The 21,231-nt window shown below is 43.9% G+C and overlaps 3 protein-coding genes across 7 annotated transcripts in view; 1 reads left to right on the forward strand and 2 right to left on the reverse strand.

The window, feature by feature from the left end:
- Positions 1-5: 5 nt before the first annotated feature.
- LOC128767615 (BEN domain-containing protein 4) lies at positions 6-6,401 on the reverse strand. 3 transcript variants are annotated; one of them, XM_053879762.1, is made up of 6 exons: positions 5,905-6,401; positions 2,242-2,796; positions 2,089-2,180; positions 2,006-2,032; positions 1,671-1,911; positions 6-1,602 (listed from the first exon to the last, which is right to left on the reverse strand). In XM_053879762.1, exons 1-6 carry the CDS (start codon positions 6,326-6,328, stop codon positions 1,358-1,360), a joined length of 1,584 nt encoding a protein of 527 aa, XP_053735737.1. In that variant the 5' UTR covers positions 6,329-6,401; the 3' UTR covers positions 6-1,357. The 3 variants fall into 3 exon arrangements, with proteins under 3 accessions (XP_053735737.1, XP_053735736.1, XP_053735738.1); XM_053879761.1 differs by having other exon boundaries at positions 1,671-1,932; XM_053879763.1 differs by lacking the exon at positions 2,006-2,032.
- A 931-nt stretch (positions 6,402-7,332) lies between these two features.
- Positions 7,333-12,571, forward strand: shisa3 (shisa family member 3). The gene is made up of 2 exons (XM_053879306.1): positions 7,333-7,822; positions 9,697-12,571. Exons 1-2 carry the CDS (start codon positions 7,552-7,554, stop codon positions 10,257-10,259), a joined length of 834 nt encoding a protein of 277 aa, XP_053735281.1. The 5' UTR covers positions 7,333-7,551; the 3' UTR covers positions 10,260-12,571.
- Positions 12,572-13,768: 1,197 nt separating this feature from the next.
- Positions 13,769-21,231, reverse strand: part of atp8a1 (ATPase phospholipid transporting 8A1) — a 100,310-nt gene continuing 92,847 nt past the window's right edge. For all 3 annotated transcript variants that reach the window (XM_053878448.1, XM_053878450.1, XM_053878449.1), the window contains 2 exons: positions 19,149-19,240; positions 13,769-16,193 (listed from right to left, as the gene is read on the reverse strand). In XM_053878448.1, the coding sequence (XP_053734423.1) occupies positions 16,096-16,193; positions 19,149-19,240 (190 nt within the window). In that variant the 3' untranslated portion in view covers positions 13,769-16,095. The remainder of the gene's footprint in view (positions 16,194-19,148; positions 19,241-21,231) is intronic.

A 21,231-nucleotide genomic window follows, 5' to 3' on the forward strand; every position in this document is an offset into this window, starting at 1 on the left:
CGGCTTTCAAGCGGTTTGCTTTATTATAAAAATGGAGACGCTGATATATAAAAGAACAGACTGATGCTTCACAGTGTTGGTTACAGTCACCTGGTGGGCAAATACAAACATTCAGAACAGGACACGACAACAGAATCCAGCAGCGGGAGGTTTCTGCGGCACTTTTCTACTTGGCTTTTTTTAAGAGCGGACACTCACAATGAACTTTATTACACACTTACAATAGTTTGACACGACAACAGGCCTCTAAGATCCGGCACGTTTGGAAACATGGGAACTGATGGACCAAATAAATACATAGGAATTGAGCATCTGACTAAGTCAATTTATGTTTATTTATGTTATGAAAGTGCCGTTTGTGTGAGAAAATAAGGCTAATAAATGTTGAGTTGAGTTGGGAAGTGACTTGTCAGAAGTTGTTCATTAGGTTTAAGGCATTTCTGTAGAGAATACAGTAGATGCTTAAATTAAAAATGAGTCGACTTGGTGATTAAAAATAAATGGTAAAAAAAATAAAAGTATGTAAGAGTATGTACTGTGTGATTCACTTTTTCCACATTTTTGATAAATTGGAATCAAGTCATTGTGTTCCTGTTAATTCTACGCACAGTCCTCATTTTATTTTATTTTCATGTTTATGAATTGAGTAAACTGATCATCCCTGAGATGTTTCCACAGCTTGTCTCAAGGCACTCATCTGTGGACGGGTATACTGTAGCATGGTGGCGTCCAGTATGAATGGGAGAAATTTGGAGCCTTGCTCGAGCTAAAACTGAGTGGTCGCAGCCTCAGTCAGCCATGTGGATCCAGAGCTGCTTTTCAGCCGCCTGAAGTGGGAGACCAGTCAGAGCAGATGGAGCGATAAATGCAGCATCTCGAATAAAAACCTTTCCCGGGGTGCTTCCGACTTCACTCTGGAGTGATGGTTCATCTTGACAGGAAACCTTTTTCACCTTGTCAGAACTGTGTGTAGAGATTTGAGTGAAGAAACACCTCACTTCAATCCATTTGGAATGAGACAGTCGAGAAAAAAAATGTGGAAAAGGTGAAGCATCATATCTGATTGAACTATCATCTGTATTTAACTGTTCCTTTGGAAGCATGTAAAAAAAAACAACTCTTGGTGGAAAGCAGGTTAAGTTAAACTTATTCTGAGATTCAAATTCAATTCAAATGGGTTTCTGGAGACGAACCTTTAGAAAAGCGCGACGTTTTCATTTACATAGTTGAGGTATAATTTTAGCGACCCTAAATGCCAGACTAACAGTGGAACACAAAAAACATTTCTCGGGTCAAAACATTAGTTCCATGGAATGTCGATTTGGTCGGTGTGTTTTGGAATAGCTCGCGACTCGTCCTAGACCTCGTTTTCGTCAGACTGTCCGTTCAGGCAGCCTTTTTGAAAGAGCTCATCCTGTGACAGGTGTCCTTCGTAGCTGTCCATGTAGAGGCTGCTGGTGCTGCTGCCGCTGCTGCACAGGAAGGTGGCGACAGCGCGGCCCTGGCGGGCGTGGCCCACTGCGTCGCTAAAGACCTTGTTGATCTGCTCCTCTGACGGCATCCACCAGTCTGGGTTAGAGGCACAGTGCATCCGGATGAACTCTGAAGAAGTTTCAATACACAATCGTGAGAAGAGAAGAGAAGAACAAGAGTCCTAGTCAAAGTGTTACCTCTGAGGCAGCTGACTTTGACCGGGTTGAGCGGCCGTCTCTCCAGGCCCGGCTCAGCGGAGTGGGCCGAGCGTTTCCGTTTGCCCAGACCGCAGGAGAACTTGAGCTCGTCGGTGGTGAAAACGTAGCGGATCAGGTAGCGCAGCAGCCGTCGGCCATCTTTCTTGGAAGAGTTGACGGCCTCATCCCATTGTTTGTTGGTGATGAAGAGAGGGTAGTTCTCCAGAAGCTGCTTGCTTCCCTGCACAGGTGAGGACCGAGACTGAAGCACAAAACTTCATACTTCCATCACACGGGAAGGTGTTTAACAGACTGAACCGTAAGGGTCGACTCACCTCAAACACAGTTTGTTGTTCTTCCTCCTGAAAGATGAGCAGGATAACATCAAACCTGAAGACAGGTGCTTCAGTCCACTCACCTCTGTGAACTGCTCCTCTGGCACTGGTGCCGCAAGTTGATTATGAAACTCAAGAATAGTCCTGAAGTAGTCGAGCACATTCTGGCAGGGAACTGCAAGGAAGCCATCGACACTTTCACAGTGTCGAGAGAAGACATGACTGTAGCGACCTACCTGGGATGTTCTCCAGCTTGTTCCGGAGTTCCTCGTTCTCCTGCTGCAGAGACAGAACTTCCTGCTCCAGCTCCAGGCAGCGTGGACAGCAGCTTTCCTCCTCCTCTTCCTCTTCTGGAAACGTCGAAGAAGGGTGGCCATAAGAGTCGGACGGGGTCGGGGAGCCCCAACCTCCAAGATTGTGTCTTTGAGGAGACACCCCTGAACCAGGCTCTACTGACTGACAGGGCCCATTTTCAGGCCCTGCCGCCACCCGCTGCTGAGTCCCTGAAAGGAGATAGTTTTGCAGGGAGTCTGTGAAGATTTGGAGAATGGCAGAAGTCTGCTGTTGGTTCAGGTGGCTTGGCTGGGCCTCCTCCTGTTGATCTGAGCCAGAGGAGCTCTCTCTGTGTTTGGAGACTTCCATGGAGGAGCCGTGAGGCCCCGCATCCTCTGTGAACTGGCCCTCTAGTTTGATGTTGGAGGCTGACGACGGACCCAGCAGCCGGCCATTGTTGAGAAGACCAAGGACTCGGCTGCACTGCTGCGCGAAGGCATCTAAGATGAGTCGGTTCTCTGCGGAGAGATGTACGACAAACACAGTTGGAACACACATTATTCCACAAGGGCTGGAATAAGTTCCACCCTCCAGAGTAAAACAAAAAGTTAGCCTCCTCCATTTGAACCCATGCCATGCACCAGCCCGGGTCACACCTGTTTTCTTCATGTCTCCCTTTACTACATCCATGAAGCTCATTGGATGTCACCTCCATTCTTCAGCCGACATGTTCCGTGTCAACCAGCAAGTGCACCAAAACATTGTGGGCAGAGTGGCTGTACATGACTTTACATGGAGGGAGAAACTCTACATGTCTATAGTAGAGCGAAGAGTGGGGCCAACAGGCAACAACTGCAGTGCTGTGTACTGTGAGTGCATTGATGAAACACGTTCTCCCTCCTTGCATCACCCTCATCCTTAGAAGATAGAAGATGAAACAACCAGTGGCTCTCAACATGACTAACATATGTCTCTCTCTGTGATCTCTGTAACCCAGAGAGTGAGTTTCTGCAGGAGACCCAGAAGCCTGACATTACAATGTAGGTGTCACCAGCAACAGATGACTAAAGAAAATAACAACAGCAAGATAACTGCGTTTCTTCATCACATCACATTGCAATATTTCCTCTGCTCTTAATGAGTGAGCTCAAAATCTATGACATTTTCAGTTGGGTCACATCAAACCACACCTGAGCAACCCCTCTTAAATCTCAAGCTCCTTCTCTGCTTAGATGGCACTCTGCAGAGGCCATGTGACTGTTCTGTATCTGCAAAGATTGTGTGAACACAGAGGCCAGATGTCCTTGTCCTTGTAGTCGAGGAGCAGTGGCTGTCTAGTGGCCTAGAAAGACTGTTTACATTAAGAATGTCTCCAGTGTGGAATGCCAGACATCTGTATTTGAAAAAAAACTGTAGGTCAGAAATAACATCAGGCTTCACATTCAGTCTCATTCCGGGTCAGACTGAATCCACTCCTGAATCTGTCACAAACACATTCCCACACCTGAGGTGTCAAACAGCGACTATTTTCAAATGGACTTTTGCACCCTATGTTGTCGCAGCCTTCCATGTTTCAATGAAGTCAGATGTTTCCCTCCCGTGCTTGGTTGGGAGGGACAGCCGAATGCGACGACACACACTGAGGAAAGCTGACTTCAGCTTCGGCAGGTCAGCGCCAAGTGCTATTGCAGCAATACACGTCAAGGCCATTCGATTTGAGATTTACCGCCAAATGCTATGACTGGCGACGTCTATCATCCCATCTATGAGTCTCTGCCAATCCTTCTTTTTTCCCCACCCTGATCTCAGAACAATAGTGAATGCTTTGTTTAATTCACTGGCACCGACTCAGTTCCTTGAAGGCAAATGTAACCTGCAGATCTTAGTGCTGCTGTGTGGCTGGAATTGAATCCTTCTATTAGGGGATTAATACAGCCAGTGAGTCACCTTTTTTTTTTTTTTTCATTTCAGTTGGCATGATGATGTTGCTCCAGAGGGCTCTATTTTTTCAGTAACTAGGAAAAAGGACTGTGGGGTATTAATGCGATTGCAACTGGCAACTCACCAGAGAACAATCCTGGGTGGCGCAAAAGTATTCCCATCGCTTTCTTATTCAGTGGTGTCATAAAAAATATGTCTAATGGCTCCCAAACATTTTCATTGGTTTCAAGTCTTTGTTGTGCCTCTTGGCAACGGATTCCTCATTAGAGCTACACGCCGCCGCCTCGCACAAACCTCAGCTTGATGATGCTGATTTATCCAGATGTCAATAAACTTCCACACCAGTTTATTTGTAGGCACCCAAGCAAAGAGGGCAGAAAGCTATTGTCCAGAACAAGGCGGGCTGCGGCTTCCTGGTCGCCTGGGCTCATACAGCGAGATCATCTCCCACACTCATACACACCTCTATGTGCTGGTCGAGGTCACTGACAAACACATGGGCAGATAGCAAGACATACAGATGGGTTATTGGTGTAGACTTTGGCCCGAGACGTCTCTATCAGCCCGACGCAGATGTGTCACATTTATTAATATGCGTGCAGTCTCTGTTTACCCGTTGAGATGTATCTGATATCATTCGCCCTCACTCTGCCCCCTCCTCCTTCCCTCCCCCTCACCAGTCCTGTAGCAGCGAGAGCTGAGAGCCTCATAAAATTTCATTAAAAACAACACGCTTGGCAGAGAGAAATATATGAGCCCCATTTATTTTAATCACAACTCCTTGGAAAGGCTTTTTTTTTTTCATTGCAATTTGCGTTATTGTACAGTGACTGATAAGTACCATCGTGTCTCATGCTGTTTGAGCAGATGAGTTACCTTTGGATGCCGAGCTTCCCTGTTTATGCACAGTGTTCAGCACAACAACTCTTGGATGGATTCATGGAACTTATATTGACTGTGTTCCGATCTGTGTTTTATGAATACAATATACAAATACAATAGTTTGCTATATTGCTTGGCAGTGTAAACTATTTTAATATTTAACAGTTCAAAATACACTCAAAATCCACATAACAACTTAAGAAATAACAGATGCGTCTGATCTCAGAGACAAATGTTTGTGGCCTGGAGCCAACCTTGAGTCACTACATGTTAAGTTTGAGGTACCAACCAACAAAAATGTTTCTGTGAATGGTAAGAGCAACAGCTTTGGCCAGATCACGTGTTCATTGGTGTGGAACTGTGTAGCTGAGGTGAAGATGAACAACGTCGCATCATATGCACATGAGGAATTGGTCTTAAACACAGCAAGATTTTAGGATGGAGGGAGACGACGCTGAGAAACATGAGCTGCAATAGTGCAACAATAACCAGTAGAGTGAGGAGGACAACAATGAGCGGAAGATGAATGTCTGATGAGACTGTCTCCTGTTTAATTGAGGAACAGCAGGAATGATCCTTCATCTTCATGTTGGACTCAGCCCTTCACACTTAGCAGATGAGATGAAAGCTGTCAAATGTCAGTCAGTGAGGCTGGTGTGGAGCTGAGAGGCAGCGTGAGTGCTCAATAAAGCAGCACTCCATCGGTGAGCATGAATAAGACATGATTACAATGAGATGTGCATTAACTCATTTGGAATTGTGAAAGTATACAGACGACAGTTGTGAACAAGTTGGACTCTTACCTGAGCTGATAGTGTACGTGCAGTCAGGAGAGTCTTGGTTCACACCGGCTCTGCCAGGGGAGAAGCGGAGCTCCGCCGCGCCGCCGCTGGTGCGCCTCTGCAGGGAACCGAGCGTCGCCGCCACCACCGCGGAGGTGGAAGTGGGGACCCGGCTGCTGGGCCTGCTGTCACCGGGGAAGCCCTGCTGCTCGCTGCTGCTGATGCTCTGCTGCTGCTGCTGCTGCTGCTGGTGGGGATAAGGATGCCCGGGCTGAAACGACAAGTGACGTCCGTCTCCAAACAGTGGCACTTCTGTCGGAGAGAACCTGTCAAAACGACACTTGTCGGCGGAGCGGCGGCTCTGGAAGGGCTTGAGGCTGGAGTGAGGAGCGCGCTGCTGCTGCCGGAACGGCCCTTCGTCTGCCGGCTGCATCCCTCTCTCCATGGTGCCTTCCAGGTGCAGGCCAGGTGAGCGTGTTCCAGTGATCAGATCCGTCACTGTCTGGCTCCGCTTCCCCCCCCCCTCCACACACACACATCCAGGAGGAAGGCTGGGCTCATCTACTGACGCACAGTCGCGCCAATCCCAGCCCGACTGCCCCACACGGAGCCCCTTCCACGGGCGGGACCAGCGCGCGGCTGCCAGCCTTCTTTGTACCACACGACCATACAGAGAACAACAGGGCGTCACAGCAGTTTTAATATGACAATGACAAAAAAAAAAAACAAGCGCTGATAAGACAGGAGCCATTTTGCTACTGAGCTCAGCACATCACCATCTAGAAACAACTAAATGAAAGCAAACACTGAATCACACCTAGCGCCACGTTAACTTGAATTTTATAACCAAATATGTTCTGTTAGGAAGATTTGAGGTTACCATTTGTGTTCGATTAATTCCGAATAATACGATCCAACTCATGTCAAAGTTGATATTGCCACGTGGGGGCGCCACGTCAACGGGATATAAACTGCTGATTATATATATATATGCGTACTTAAAACAATCTTATTTTTATAAACTTATTTTTATTATTATTATTTTATTATATATATATATATATATATATATATATATATATATATATATATATATATATATATATATATATATATAAATGCGTACTTAAATTAATCGTACTTATTTTTTAACGCAAGGCAATAAAGTTTGTCATCCTATTCGTCCTCTTTCTCAAAGCACGCACTCGATGACAATGAGCGATAGAGTTGAGAAACATTAGACACGGTTTGTGTTCGTATAACGCCATTTCAACCTACTCGCCCCGTTGGTTCCAAACGTAACGCGAAAGCCACTGAAGTCAATGAAACCGCAGTCACCTCTTGAACGCGCACGTTCAGTCAGCGGGGGGTTGCGTGCGGGTGACCGCGCTGACGTCACGAGGCAACAAAGCTCGGCGCGGAGCAGAGTTGCTCTCAGACGTCAACAAAACTCCGCTCCGGTCACATAGCATCAACGCGCGGCGCTTTAACTCCTGCACCGCCCTCAGCGTGAGGACGAGCTTGATGGAGGGTTTCGCGGCACACTTGTAGGACCGAACACACACTTGAAGTGAGGATGCCACAGGTGAACGCGCGCATCTGTGGATTATTGGTGTTGATGTGGAGTGTCTGAGTCGGGCTCGAGGGAAGCGCGGCGAAGCCACCGGGATGGTTCGCTTGCTCAACTGCCTGCTGCTCGGATACCTGACCTGGAACTTGCGGATATCGGACGCTCAAGGAGAGTATTGCCACGGCTGGCTGGACGCTAACGGCAACTACCACGATGGTTTCCAGTGTCCGGAGGGCTTCGACACGGCGGACGCCACCGTGTGCTGCGGCTCCTGCGCCCTTCGCTACTGCTGCGCTGCCGCGGACGCTCGACTGGACCAGGGCGGCTGCACCAACGACCGGGAGGTGGACAACACTGAATACGCTGCACGTAAGGCTCCACGTTCCATTCCGTTTCCCTCCGAAGTTCTGTGCGATATTCCATAGTTCACAAGTGTGTTACCCAAGAACTTTGGTGCTGGCCAATTTAAAACCGCATATTTATTTGTTTTTATTTGTCATTTTATTGTACGTTTAGTTTAGTTTATTTGTGTATTTACACCAAAAATATCTGCACTTTGTGGTCCACCAATATCTGTTTTCACTTTTATTTTAACCTATTTTTGTTAAATTCTGATGAACTTTTTGAATGTCCATGTTGTTTTTGACATGAGACATGAACAGTTTGTCGTGAAAAATAAGTGTATTATGCAAATAAATATATAAGTATATTGTTAAATACGTCCAATCAGTAATGTGTTAAAATATGTAAATGAATTATGATTAAACAATAGCATGGGGGGTGAGTGAAGCAGCACAAACTAAGTTAATATTTTTCTCCTTTTTTAATTATCGAATTTAAAAACTTCAGATCATTATTGCTTTATGAATGTATTTATTCAAAGTGTTCAACCACACAATTAGAATTGTGACTGTGTATCGGAGTGTCAAAACTTTGAACGTTTGCTTCCGAAAAAAATGACTTAATTCCCAGCATTCATCAACTACAAGTGTCCAGTTTCCAGCTGCAGATGGTTATCAGCCTGAAAAGGAAGCCTCCTTTGAATAAAGACGTCTGATAGCATCTCAGAAAGGGGAGTGAAATCAGTCCAAGTGGACCCAAGCGGGTTCAAACTGACAGCTGGCTGATTTTTCAAAAATCCCCTCATCATTAAAGCGCCGTCAGTTCGCCTCTCATTCGCTCACTGTGGATTGTGAGAGGCTGAAGAAAGAGCGTCTGAAGCGAGGCTTTCTGCCGCGTTCTTTCTATTTCCCTGCCAGTTGGGTGTTGGGCTTGAAAGTGAGAGCACAATTTCCTATTTTATCCCCAAAGAAAATAAATAAACACACGCTGGTTCAAGTGCAAACAAGGGAACCTGAGCTCTTGTGTTTTCTAGTGACTTTGGCTTGAATGAATGAGTGAATCTGTTTTACCATGAGTGAGGCGTCAAGGCTAATCGATTCATATCAGATCAGCGAAACTGTTTTCATCAGTTTTCTGGACCTGGTTTTGCTATTCAGGAGGCGAGTTGTGCAAAAAAATATTTTACGTCTGTATTTAAATTGGCAGTGATGGACAGAAGAGTTGTGCAGCAGTTCACTCTTTCTGTCGGCAGTTTGCAAAGAGAGGAGAAACATAAATGACCTTGTTTTTCAATAAACTATTGCCAATCACTCACTGATATGTTGTGTGGGCATTTAAAATTTAGTTAGTATTTGGTGAAGCATATGTCTAATGGCCGCTGTGGTACTGACTGAACTCATGAAAGTAGCGATCACCATCTGCAGTACATGTCAGCAGTGAGCTGTACCGTACCAATTTGAATGCCGCCAATGACCTTTTTGACTTGATCCAATACTGAATATTGTTTAACTGTGTTTTCATAGCATTTTATTTGGACCCTCAGATGACTTCATCCGCTCTGGAGGTTAATTTCAAAACACTCATGGGACTTTTTGATATGGTTTGGATGAGAAGTTGATCACTGGTGATTTCAAATTGCAACACTGAACATTATTGTTTTACTGCCAATATAATCTGGGTGGTATGGTAGATGGTGAATGGACTGAAACCTACGGTAATGTAAGTCAAGAGTTCAGCAGATCTTTTCATTTGATCTTATGTCTTTTGTGCTTTTGTTCCTTACTTCCAAGTCTCCGCAACACTCCGGTGGTCTGAGCCTCTGAGCTGCTCGTGGAAATGTGGGTTTGCCTGGAAACAGTGAAAAGAGAAGTGAGTTAAGATGTGTCTCCTTCTGCCCTCAGAGCCCGTCTACATGCCCTTCCTTATGGTGGGCAGCATCTTCATTGCCTTCGTGGTGGTGGGCTCCCTGGTGGCCGTCTACTGCTGCACCTGCCTGCGGCCCAAGCAGCCGGCCCAGCAGCCCATCCGTTTCTCCCTGCGCAGCAACCAGGGTGAAACCATCCCCATGATCCTCACCACGGCGCCCCCTAGCCAGCGGGCACCGTCTCGCCAGTCCAGCACAGCGACCACCAGCTCCAGCTCCGCCGGAGGGGGCAGCTCCATGCGTCGTTTTTCTCTCGGGGGACAGCAGCAGCAGCAACACGGCTGCTTAGTGTCGGCCACCGTCTCTTCCTCGGCCTCCACCCCCATCCAAGCTCCGCAGACTCTACCTCCACCTCCTCCCCCCTACATGTCGGGAGGCCTGCAACACCCCTCCAGCCACACTCTGCAGCTCCACCAGCCTACCATGACCCCTCACCCCTCGCAGGGCGCCGGCTTCCTCCTGCCGCAGCAGTACTTCTTCCCCCTGCAGCCGGACGCTTTCACAGCAGCCAAGGGCTTCGCTGACTTTGGCCAGAGCTGATATAGTGACCACCAGCCAGACTCCCGCCGCACCTGATGGCCAAACCAGGGCTGCCTCACAAGGCTGATAGGACACTTCCTCTTCAGCATCTCTCTGGATCTTTATGACCAGTCTTTACCTCACTCAGGGTCTGTGACTGTAAGCAGCCAAAACTGAGGTCGACTTGGGTCGGGGGTGACTTTGATAGTCACTTGAACCCACTCGCTACTTGTGAATCATGAGCTGTTGCCATGTAGCGTTGTGGTGGGTACGGTAGCAGCTGGAATTCTCACTGAACATTTAAGCCAGATCAGATTGGGTTTGCTTCATCTGTCTTCACATTACAAGCCTCAATGTTCAATGCAGTGATCAGCTTTGTTAGCATTGACTTTACGCTAACATTGAAGCATCTGCCCAATGTGACATGCATGCTAGATTTAATCTTTGGATTATTTTCATATTTCTTTTTGTTTTGTGACTTGCAACCAAAGCTCAAATTTTTGTTTAAATAAAAATTGGATATCTAAAATATAATTTACCAGCAAAAACAGTTTTTTAAGGCCTTTAACGCTTTATGAAGCGCCTTCACTTAGTGGCTGACAAAAATGGTGAGTTAAACAGTTAAAATAATAAGACCAATATAAAAAAAATGAACTTTTTTTTAAATCACAGAAAAGAAACAAGTAAAAAATTACTCTGGGGAAAATTTTTTTTGTATTTATTTGCATTCACCGAGATGTAATAAAATAATTCATCAGGCAATTTTATTTTCACTTGTTTGAAAAGAAAATTGAAAGCTTGTAAAAGCAAAATTTACCTGAAATTTTGCTTTTTATATTCTCATGAGCTGACAGTAGCAGTTCTCTTTCAATTGCTTAATTTATTATTTTTCACTGAAAAACTTCAGTTAAAAAATATAATCTCATAAATTATGTTAATGGTTAAAAAATGCTGTTGTTTATTCATTAATATCTCTGAATTCAGCAAATATTTTACCAACATATTGACAGCGCTGCTGTACTTTTTAAAATGTGGAACCATAAAGGTGTCGAACGTCAACAACAATGATGAGCTAATCCATGACAAAAGATTGCCTCAATTGAACAAGGCTTGTAATGTGACTAACATTTGCACTTTTGATTCTACGTTGTTTTTTTTTTTTTAATACTTGCTGTGTTTTAAATAGATATTTTGTCGCTGAGTTTTATAAAAAAAATAAAAAAAATCTGCCTGGTTTGTGATGATAGAATGGACTTTGGGAGACTTATGTATTTTGACAATCGCAGATTCAGATACCAGGCATTGATTTTGTAATGTTCGATATGTGCAGCTGTTTAATAAAACAGGGTCGTCATAACCTCAAAATCTGGATGCGAGTTATCAGCTTTAAACATCATCTTTGACACACACACCCCTGCGACTGAGGAGAAATCAGATCGGCCGGAGCTCGGTACCTGTCCCTGGTTCTCTTGCCAGACTTCACAGCAGGAATGTGCCGCTGAGACCCGTCATTGTCAGTGCTCAATGAGCATGGCACGGTCGCAGTGTTAAAAACAACTCGCCCTCAGAGAGAGAGGAGGTGGTTTGGGTTGCACAGACAGGTATGGCTCAATCTCCACTGAGATTCTGCCGTCGACTCGCCATCAGACCGGAGGTTTCTCAAGTGAAATGCACGTCAGAGAGTCTGTTGGAAAAATGTCCCCTCAGCTGTGGTGTGTGATGGATTCCTTCTGCTGGATCAGATAGATATTTCAGGGAGGCAGTTTGTATCAAGCAATTTCATCCAATTTGATTCACTTTGCAAAAACATTTCTCAGCTTTCATTTACGAGCCAAGTGAGTGCTGACAGTATGGGTCAGTATTTACCCCACACAATGGTTGAGACGGTGACTGTTCCATAGTTCCACAGTGGGAGTCCTGCTTCTGAGTCAACAAATATTTGGTAGATATATGACTTTAAGTATGAGTAAAAGCTAGTAGGGTTATCACAGGGTCAGTAGCCTGCACGAGCAGGGAAGGTCTGGACGTTGTATTGAAGTACTGCATTTCATAAATGCAACTATTTCAAGAATGGTGCACCTATATCCTTCATCTAGCAAGTACAGACAAAGGCAGTGAATTGGCCGTCCATATAGTGAGTTCAGTGGTGATGAAAATTGACCTTGTTCTCCATGGCGACAGGATATTCGACTCAACAACCACCTGCTGTTCTACTTGGGTATCAGTCTGTTCAGCTCAGTCCAGGACAAAAGCCTTGCTGGCTATTGTATTGCCACTTATGAACCATGTATCGCATGACATTGACAATAAGCGCAAAGAAGTAATGATGGCCTTTGAACTTTGGATCAACCGTAATGCTTCAAAAAGGTCATTTAATGTGTCATTTAATGTGTCCATTAAGTCTCCTTAAAATAAAAAAAAAAATAAATAGAGAGAATGAACAATGTGGACCATGGTTCATTGAAACAAAACAATGTGCCGACTCAGTGAAACTACAGATCGAAGAGAGCCACCAATATATTCTTAATTTGAGGGTGGCACAAGACACTTATGGAGACAGGAACAGTGTTGCATAGTGGGAGGAGTGGGAGGAGTGGGCGACTGAGAGCATCGATCGTGCAGACAGACGTGAGCAAAGTATGGCCCTAACTATGAGAGAAACCATTTGAATTGAATCACACTATTAAATCCAATTCTTTTCTCTCAAGATCTTCCAATAATTATGATGATTTATATATATATATATATATATATATATATATATATATATATATATATATATATATATATAATGTGACCTCATCTATACTGCTGTCAGGCCGAGTCAAGTTGTTGAGCATCATAAACCATGCAATTTCAGAGTCAGTACAAACTTTGATAAACACTGGTCACAAAAGCATAAATATGGCAAAGATCTCATTGACTGCCAAAGAATACATTTTTTCAATTGCAAACTGACTTTTGATCGCCCTGTATTTTGAAGCCATGTATCCTGATGGTATTTATATTTATTCCTGACAGTCAAGTGTTTCAATTTATCTGACACCAGAGTTGACCCATCTAACTACACGCGTGAATCCTAAACCATGCAGTCAAAAGCCGCACCCTGATGTTACATTTCTAACCCTGTTTCGAGGACAAATGCGTGTAACCGTGGAGCGCCTCTTCCATTGTTATGGTTAAACAACCGTGTCATAACACTTTGGATCCCCCGTCTTCCTACCAACAACTGTCTCCTCTAGCCGCCGCTCAGCCAGCTCCTTCTCATTCTCTCCGCTCCTGCAGCCTCTTCAGGTCAACATATCTGCAGGGAGCCTCTTCTGGAGAGAGAATACAAAGCAAAACAAGCCTCAAAGAAAATAAATCAGGATGTTTATCCTGGGAGCTTGGTGAAACACGGCTACTACAAATAATGAGCATTTATATAATTAGTCTGTTTTCCTTCCTGCCTTTTCCTGTTTAGAGCTGGATGTCCTGTTTGTCACCACACACAGCCTCACTCAGCCAAAACACATCTGCAAAGACAAAAGTCGGCAGCGACACGTGAGCCTTGTTCCTCCATGAATGTAAAGTTTATTTCTGTAGTCCTTCATGGCAGTAGAAGACGACACTTAGAAGTTTGCAGTCCACACATGCAGAACAATCATCGTAAAACAAAACGACAGAAACACAAAGTAAAGTTTTTCCAAGTTGTGTGAAGAGAATCAAAGAAGTACAATAACACTCCGGAGAACAGCTTTGTGTTTGTCCATTCATGCGGCCCACAACTTTTCCTGAAAAGAAGGAGAGCGGCGGCTCCACGACAAACACATTCAGTAGGTTAGAAGATGACGACTGAACTGAGATACACACGAGTGAAGCAGAGAGAAACGCTGCGTGAAGAAAAATAAGAACCACAAACGTGTACAATCAAGAGAAATGAACAATATCCACCGGTGGAAATGTACATCGAGTGCATTGTGCAACATCTCCTGTTAAAGAAGCCAGCTGAGCGTCAGAGACTCACACAGTCGAGGTCGAGAGTTCAAACACATACGCACATGACACACTTTGCTCACACTCCTCTGTGTTCTGGCCATGCATCGGCACACAGTAGCCACAAAACCTGGAGTCGTGCAGACGGACAACATGAGCAGAGAAGCGATACACACACTTGCGCTCTCACACAAACACACAGGACATACATCGCTGGTTTCCACTGAGCAGTGAGTCAGTTTGGCTCAGTTCATTTTGGAAGAAAGAATCCAATTTTGGGTTCCGGTGGAACCCTTCTTTGCACAAACAGGTCGTAAAGCTTGCGCTAATAAAACAGAGCAACTGCCACTGAAGAAGACACAAAGTTTTTAGATGGAATGTGATGATTATACACATAATCTAATGCTTTTTGAAGTTGGAATTTTGACAATTTTAGTGGTCTTTTTAGGAGTAAGCCCAAAGAGGTTGGTTGCTAAACAGAAGCCTCAGCTAAAAAAGAAATACATTGGCTGTATGGCAACTACAAGCAGCCATGTTTAAAAATACAAAAGTATGGATGATGATAAAAAATTGAGCATTTCCGATCCAGCCAGTCGATCACGTCGGGACAGTGCTGCTCAGTGGAAACGCTTCATAGACATGCCAATACACACAAGTCACCACAGTAGTCGACGCACACTTGCCACATGCACATGCAGGCAACAGTCGCACAGTCAGAGATCCAATCTCCCATAGGGAGAAGACGGCAATCACACGGACAATAATGTCATAGTTATAAACAAATCAAGCCGTAACAACAAGAACACAAGAGACCTGCCAGTTAATCGGTGGAACAGAAGTCACAGGCGTTACAAAGCCAGTCAATGCAAAAGTTCATACGTCTCCAATATAAAAATACAAATCCACAAAGTAACTACAGAGACAGAGTAGTTTGATACTGGCGTGGAGTTTCCTGGCTAATATTTCTCTTCCTCCCGTAAGCTAATGGCACTTATGTTAGAAGGACAAATCTCCATTTCTTTGAGGGAAATATTAGAACCACCGCCGTCAACTGTGTCGGAGCGACTCTTCCTTCCCACCCACCGACATGTTCACGTTACACGAGCGCAGGGGAGACAGTGATTTCGTTCTCTGCGGAGCTATCTCTAAAGAGGGAAAAGTTCTACGTAGGCACCTTTGTGGTTGTTGACGGGAGTGACGTGTGGAATGCTCGTATTTATCTATCTGCGGCGTGAATGGTGGAGACGGGACCAACGTGTGCGCACGAGTTGCAGGAGGCAACGCTTCAAATCATAATAAAACCAGGCACGATATCGACGTACATTTAAAAGTGGAACTAAAATGGATATACAGTGTTTAAAAGGATGAAGGCATGAGCAGATGTAAGGCTTCCGACGAGATACGCTTCATTTAGTGCAAAATAAAAAAGTGGCGGGCGAACGTCAGCTCAGTTTCCTTATGCCCAATTCAAGATTGTATTCACGACTGCTCTTTGGCAATCTTCGAGTTCAGTTTTCAAGCACCTCGCAGCAGAATATTTGAATTAAATCATAAATTTGATTCCAGGATCACATGATGATTTTTGGTTTAAACATGTGGCAAATGTTGGAGACAATCTCGAACGAGCTGAGTGGCAAAAGTGACACTGAAAGCAAAGTGCTTATCATCGGTTGACAGTGAAAACCGTTTTGTATAATCCAAGTTAAGTTTTCCCTTTTTTTCAAACATCACATCGGTCTCCTCCGTCCTTCACACATCAACGTCCCAAAACTCTTAGTCACTGGAGGCCACTGGAGCAAAGCGCAGATTCTTGCCAGACGCTGCCCCTGGGAAAAGCGGTGGTGGCCCCGGAATGGCCGGCCTGGGCTGAGAGGGCCGGTGCTCACCACTCGTTGGTCCTCTGCTTGGTGGTGTCGTACGCTCGGATCACTTCGGACTGGGACACCACTCCGTTCTCGTCTTGAGAAAAGGCGTAGCCGTCTGTGGAACAGGGAGAAGCCGGTTAGATTCTGTAATGAATTAAAAGAATGTGAAAATGTAATGTGAATCAAAATAGTGATAAACAGTCAGAGAAATGTGTTGATAGAAATTATTGCAGAGATTTATGACAGCCACAAGTGAGTCCGGACCCTTAGAAAGTTGCGGCCCATGAGGCAAAGTAGCCACGGACCAGTCAACACGGGCATCTTGGCTGTTTCTGTCCTCTGCTATAGACAACAAACGGCATGTGTTAGCATCTGATCACAAGCCTGAACGCCATCATGGGTTCACTCGCCTTCCTCACGGCTTTAGCAGTGACAGACTACCACAAACCGGGAGCTTAAGGAGACCAAGAAAACGACTTGACAATCTTCACTTATGCGCTCCAGTGTTTATTTATCAAACACATTTTATTGTGAAATGTTAATAACACCATGATTGTGGTTCAAAGATATGCTCAATAAAAACATAATAAATCATCGAGCTCACTGCAGAGGGTCGGTATTGTTTACCAACCAATTTCAGCTTGTGTATCGACTTGGCTGAGGGTTCGGCTGTCGTGGCAGTTGGCAGCCACTTTAAAGCAGCTGAGGAATGAAAACTACATTTATTTTGGCACGCTGAGCTTTTACTCGATGGCAGTGACACTTATAGAACCTCAAACATCAAAATAAAAGACTGTGGGTCGGGCTTGAAGCTTGGTTTTGAAAAAAGAAAAAAAAAGTCCCTTAAATCTACCCAAGTGAGCTCAAGGATCTATTGAATTATCTCTTGCAACAACAAAAATCCGCACATTTTTCATCACAAGACATTATTCTAATTCATCCCTGAGAGCTAACCTACAATCGGACTAGAGGTTTCCTACTTGACCTTTGCCCCCTGACTCACCTTCAGGTGTCAAATGACTCGGGCAGTACCTGGAGGCCAGCGGGTAAGTTCATAGGACCCCGCTGCTGAGTGGAGTGCATTGTGGGGGAATAACAGCGCAACATTTTCGTCATTTCATGGTTAACTGCCTCTCACAAGCTCAAGGACACAGCAGCCACACCAGATGGGAGAGGGCGAGAGGTGGGCCACCAGAGAATGTGGGGTCTAAAGAAGGGAGCTAGAGTAGGAGGCTGGATGCGAAATGAAAAAAGGAATCACACAACAAGGATCTCATCCCCACCTATGAGACAAACAAAAACAGTCTGATCAGACAGAACAGAGGAGAAACAGAAATAAAGAGAAAACCCATGCATGAGAAGATGAGTGTGAAGTTTGGGCTCATACAAAGTTGCACATAGATCTTCCCTTGTGTGACTTTGTGGCGCTTTGATCACACAGGCTTTATCTTGGGTTTATACGAGTGGTGGGAATTGATTCATAAAGAGGTATAAATTAATTGCAATATTTGACACCAGAATAATCGCATTTATTATTATTTTTATTTTATGTCACCTGGTTATATGACTCATCCGTGTTGTTTGGATCAATTTTTCAGTAATTAATAACCCAAATTTAAAGTCCCAGCTCCAGTCTTTAGCTTTCATTTCTTAACTCAACTAATTCCTGGTTTATACTGAATAAATGATGCCAATTACTTAGGTGATTCTATTTAAAGGACTTAGAAATTACTTGTGCATGAGTGTCTGAATGTGAAATTGAGTTCACCAAAAACATAATGTCAATGCCTCAAGGTAAAATAGACTAAAAGAAGACTTATCTGACCTATTGTGAGCTATTACTGTAGCTGCAACAATAATAATATATTTTTTAAATATATTTTTTAATACTTTCTTTAATAATCTAATGAACTCACATCAGAAAAGTGTGTTGTGTAACACATAATTAATCACATTGGTATTCAATGACACTTGTGTTTGATCCTCAATCAGATGGAAAATATATAACCATAAATAAACTACTTATTCGTAGCAGCATAATAGCCTGTTATGTCATCATAAAGTACTTATCAGTGTCTTATGCCTGACTACATTTGAGGGAGGAATGGTCACCAAAATACCACTCTAAACAGCCTTGTAATTACTTATCATTGACCATGAAAAAGCAACTAATACGTTTATTAATAACTGATCCCCGATATAAAGCGCTACCCAGATTTGATACAAATACACTAACTTTAAGCTGTGTGCACTAACACCAAACTTTTCCCTCTGGGGACACCCTGATGATATGATTATGATCAACAAAGGAGAGCAAACTATAAACTGAAAGATAACAAAAGTAAGGTGGGAAAATGTGATGTGAAACATGACAATAATAGAAATGGGCACGGTGCTGCTGCTGTTATTGTGTTATACCGTAGAAATGGTTGATATTGAAGGGCCTAAAGTGGTCGCTTTTTCCCTCCATTATACAAGGAAAGGTTTGCTAGGAAAGGTTTGGACAGTGTTCACATCACCCTCCCCCAGCTCCTTCCATTGAGCCCTGTCCGATATAATAAGTGTAAGTGTTGGTCTCTTCTGACCCAGTCGGGCTCTTAAGAAGGAACACCAAGTCACTCCCGGGCTCACACACGCCTGGAACACCACACCAGCGAAGGTGTCTTGATGACAAATTCAGCTGTTTCCTGAGCAACACCAAGCTCTTTCTTGATGTGCGAGCTCTACCTAGCTGTGAGGTGCAGCCCAGTGGAGTAAACTCATCCTGAGTTGGTGCTCTTTGTGGACGTCCCACAGCTGGATTGTGTTAAAGTTTGATGGAGCTGCCATTCAACTCACAAACACCTAGAAATGATCGTCAGGCTTCAACACTTCAATTCACGGGAGTTATAAGCACTGCATTAAGCTTTACATTTAATGCAGAGTTTAACAATGTTTGCATTGCAATTCTGATGTAAGCTCAAAAAGTATTCCAAAGTCCCGGGTCATGTGAACACATCCTCTCTGGTTACATAGATAGAAGTGGGTTAGAAGACAGATCCAAACACAGTCAGACTCTTGCACAACTTACGTAGAAGGTTCTGTTGCATGGACTCGGAGCGGTACAGGCTGACCGTGCTCTTCTTGAAGACATTCTTCAGTAGCTGGGCTCGCTCTGTCAAGCTGGACACACACACACACATTAAAAAAAAACCCCACAGTTAGTGAGTATGTTGGCAGCAAGTCCAAAACCACAGGTGAATTTGACGACCGGAACGTCAAACCTGTCCACTCTGATTCACAGTGGACAGACACCAAACATGTCCACCAATCGTGACAGTTCCTGAGCGGCCTCCATGAAGTAAATGTGAACTTGTTAATTTCATTGTTGTTGTTCATGTTCCATTCACTTCAATATGGACGTTTTTGGCAGTTAATTTCTAACTTTTTTCCATCTTTTTTCACATGATATTTTCTCGACTTAAATATTTAAAGGCTCCATAATCCACTGTTTCATTTTCCAATGCTTCTTTGTCCCATACTCTACTTCTTCCCTCACATTTAAAAGACAAAAAACTAGGGGGGAAATATCAGACATGAAAACTAAAAGTTGCCTTGTGTGTGTGTGAATATGTTAATCTAGCCTTTCACCGTGTGCGCAGCAGGTGTGTTCGCCAGCTGCCTGCCGGGTCTGGGACCAGAGCCAAGCGGCCGATCACTTTCGGCCAGCAGGAGATCTCACACTGATCTGTTCCACAATGATACCTGCTGCTGGCCTCAGACCCCAGAGAGCTGCAGACACGGCTCCACTAGCGCGCCTTTAGAACAAATTACTTTAATATCAGGGCGCTCTTGCTCAAAGACGACACATTTAGGGTGAAAAAAAACATAACTGTTATGACGTGATTGCTGATATTACAGTCAGACTACGGCAATTTAGAGAGCAATTTTAAGATTTCTGCCTTCCGCCCGAAATGTTGGCAGTGGAGACGTGTAATTTAGTGAAATCTCTCGGCTCATATGATTCTTGTTCAAAGTTGATCTCCCTGAAACGCTGAAATCAGAAGTCATAAGCGGTGGAGATTGTTAATAATTTTGTCAATCACGCAGGTATTAAACAAAACGATGATACTTCAATCTAAAATCATTGAGAAGCCTTCAAACTCAATTAAATGGAGCTACATTTTGTAAAACCTGACGTGTGTTTGAACCGGATCGGTTTTAAATAGGAGCGACACACTGAAGACTTAAATGCGTGCATCAAAGGCCTTCTCAGAAGATGGAGGCCTGTTTTCCAGAGTTCAGATGACAACTGTATTGGATGCAAAAATCACATATAGGAGATTTTTATGACTTCTGTCACCATATTTTGTTTGCCAGGCCAGGTAAAGGACACGGGCCTGGTCAAAACACTTTAGGCCTTAAATCATTTTTTTATTTCATTAATGAGTCGACAACATTATGAGCTGAATAAACTTAAACCATTAAATAAATAAAGCCAACAGCTGGAAGCTTTACAGCCCTCAATGAAGGAAAACACCAAACAAAGTTATATTTGCTTTGAGTGGTAAAATAATATTGTTATCAAGAGACAAATCAGTTGAATGTTTATTAAATAAACCTAATACATGCATCAGAATTTTACTAGAAATGAACTTGCGGCATTATAGACTAGAAAGAAAACTGGAAAACCACCCTTTTCAATGTTAAATACAAAGAGTGGCACTGTAATGAGAAATGTTATTAGAAATGGTTGTGTCCAAACACATATACTACACAAGTACAGTACAATGGTGTTGTAAAAACTAGCCTGCCTGCTCCTGAATGTACCACAATCTGACAATCATCATGCAAAAAAAAAACTGAAGGGGTTGAAAGTTTAAAAGGTTTAACTGCACTAAAATGAGGGCAAACATTTGCGGACAGATTGGAGTGATTTGCCAAGAGAGTTAAAGTCTGTGCATGTGAAGGGGATCTAGACTTGGAGTGGGGTTCACGTCTATTATTATTATTATTATGTAAAGCAAGTGAATGTGCCGGGGTTTGTGGTGTGATGTTGCAAAATAAAGAAAAAAACTGGCAGTCATTATGCAGTCCAAATTAGTACATTTAATATGGTATGTTGGCGACTCATCAATAAAAGACTGTTCGCTTTAGGCTGCAAATAATCTTCA

Source organism: Synchiropus splendidus, chromosome 11 (genome assembly GCF_027744825.2).
Source record: "Synchiropus splendidus isolate RoL2022-P1 chromosome 11, RoL_Sspl_1.0, whole genome shotgun sequence".
NCBI classification, from domain to species: domain Eukaryota; kingdom Metazoa; phylum Chordata; class Actinopteri; order Syngnathiformes; family Callionymidae; genus Synchiropus; species Synchiropus splendidus.

Coding starts and splice junctions, on each gene's coding strand:
- shisa3 (XM_053879306.1), top strand. CDS start 7,552: ATGGTTCGCTTGCTCAACTGCCTGCTGCTCGGATACCTGACCTGGAAC. Junction 7,823..9,696: donor CAACACTGAATACGCTGCAC/GTAAGGCTCCAC, acceptor TTCTGCCCTCAG/AGCCCGTCTACATGCCCTTC.
- LOC128767615 (XM_053879761.1), bottom strand. CDS start 6,328: ATGGAGAGAGGGATGCAGCCGGCAGACGAAGGGCCGTTCCGGCAGCAG. Junction 2,181..2,241: donor CAAGCTGGAGAACATCCCAG/GTAGGTCGCTAC, acceptor GCTTCCTTGCAG/TTCCCTGCCAGAATGTGCTC. Junction 1,603..1,670: donor CAAAGTCAGCTGCCTCAGAG/GTAACACTTTGA, acceptor AAACTTCTTCAG/AGTTCATCCGGATGCACTGT.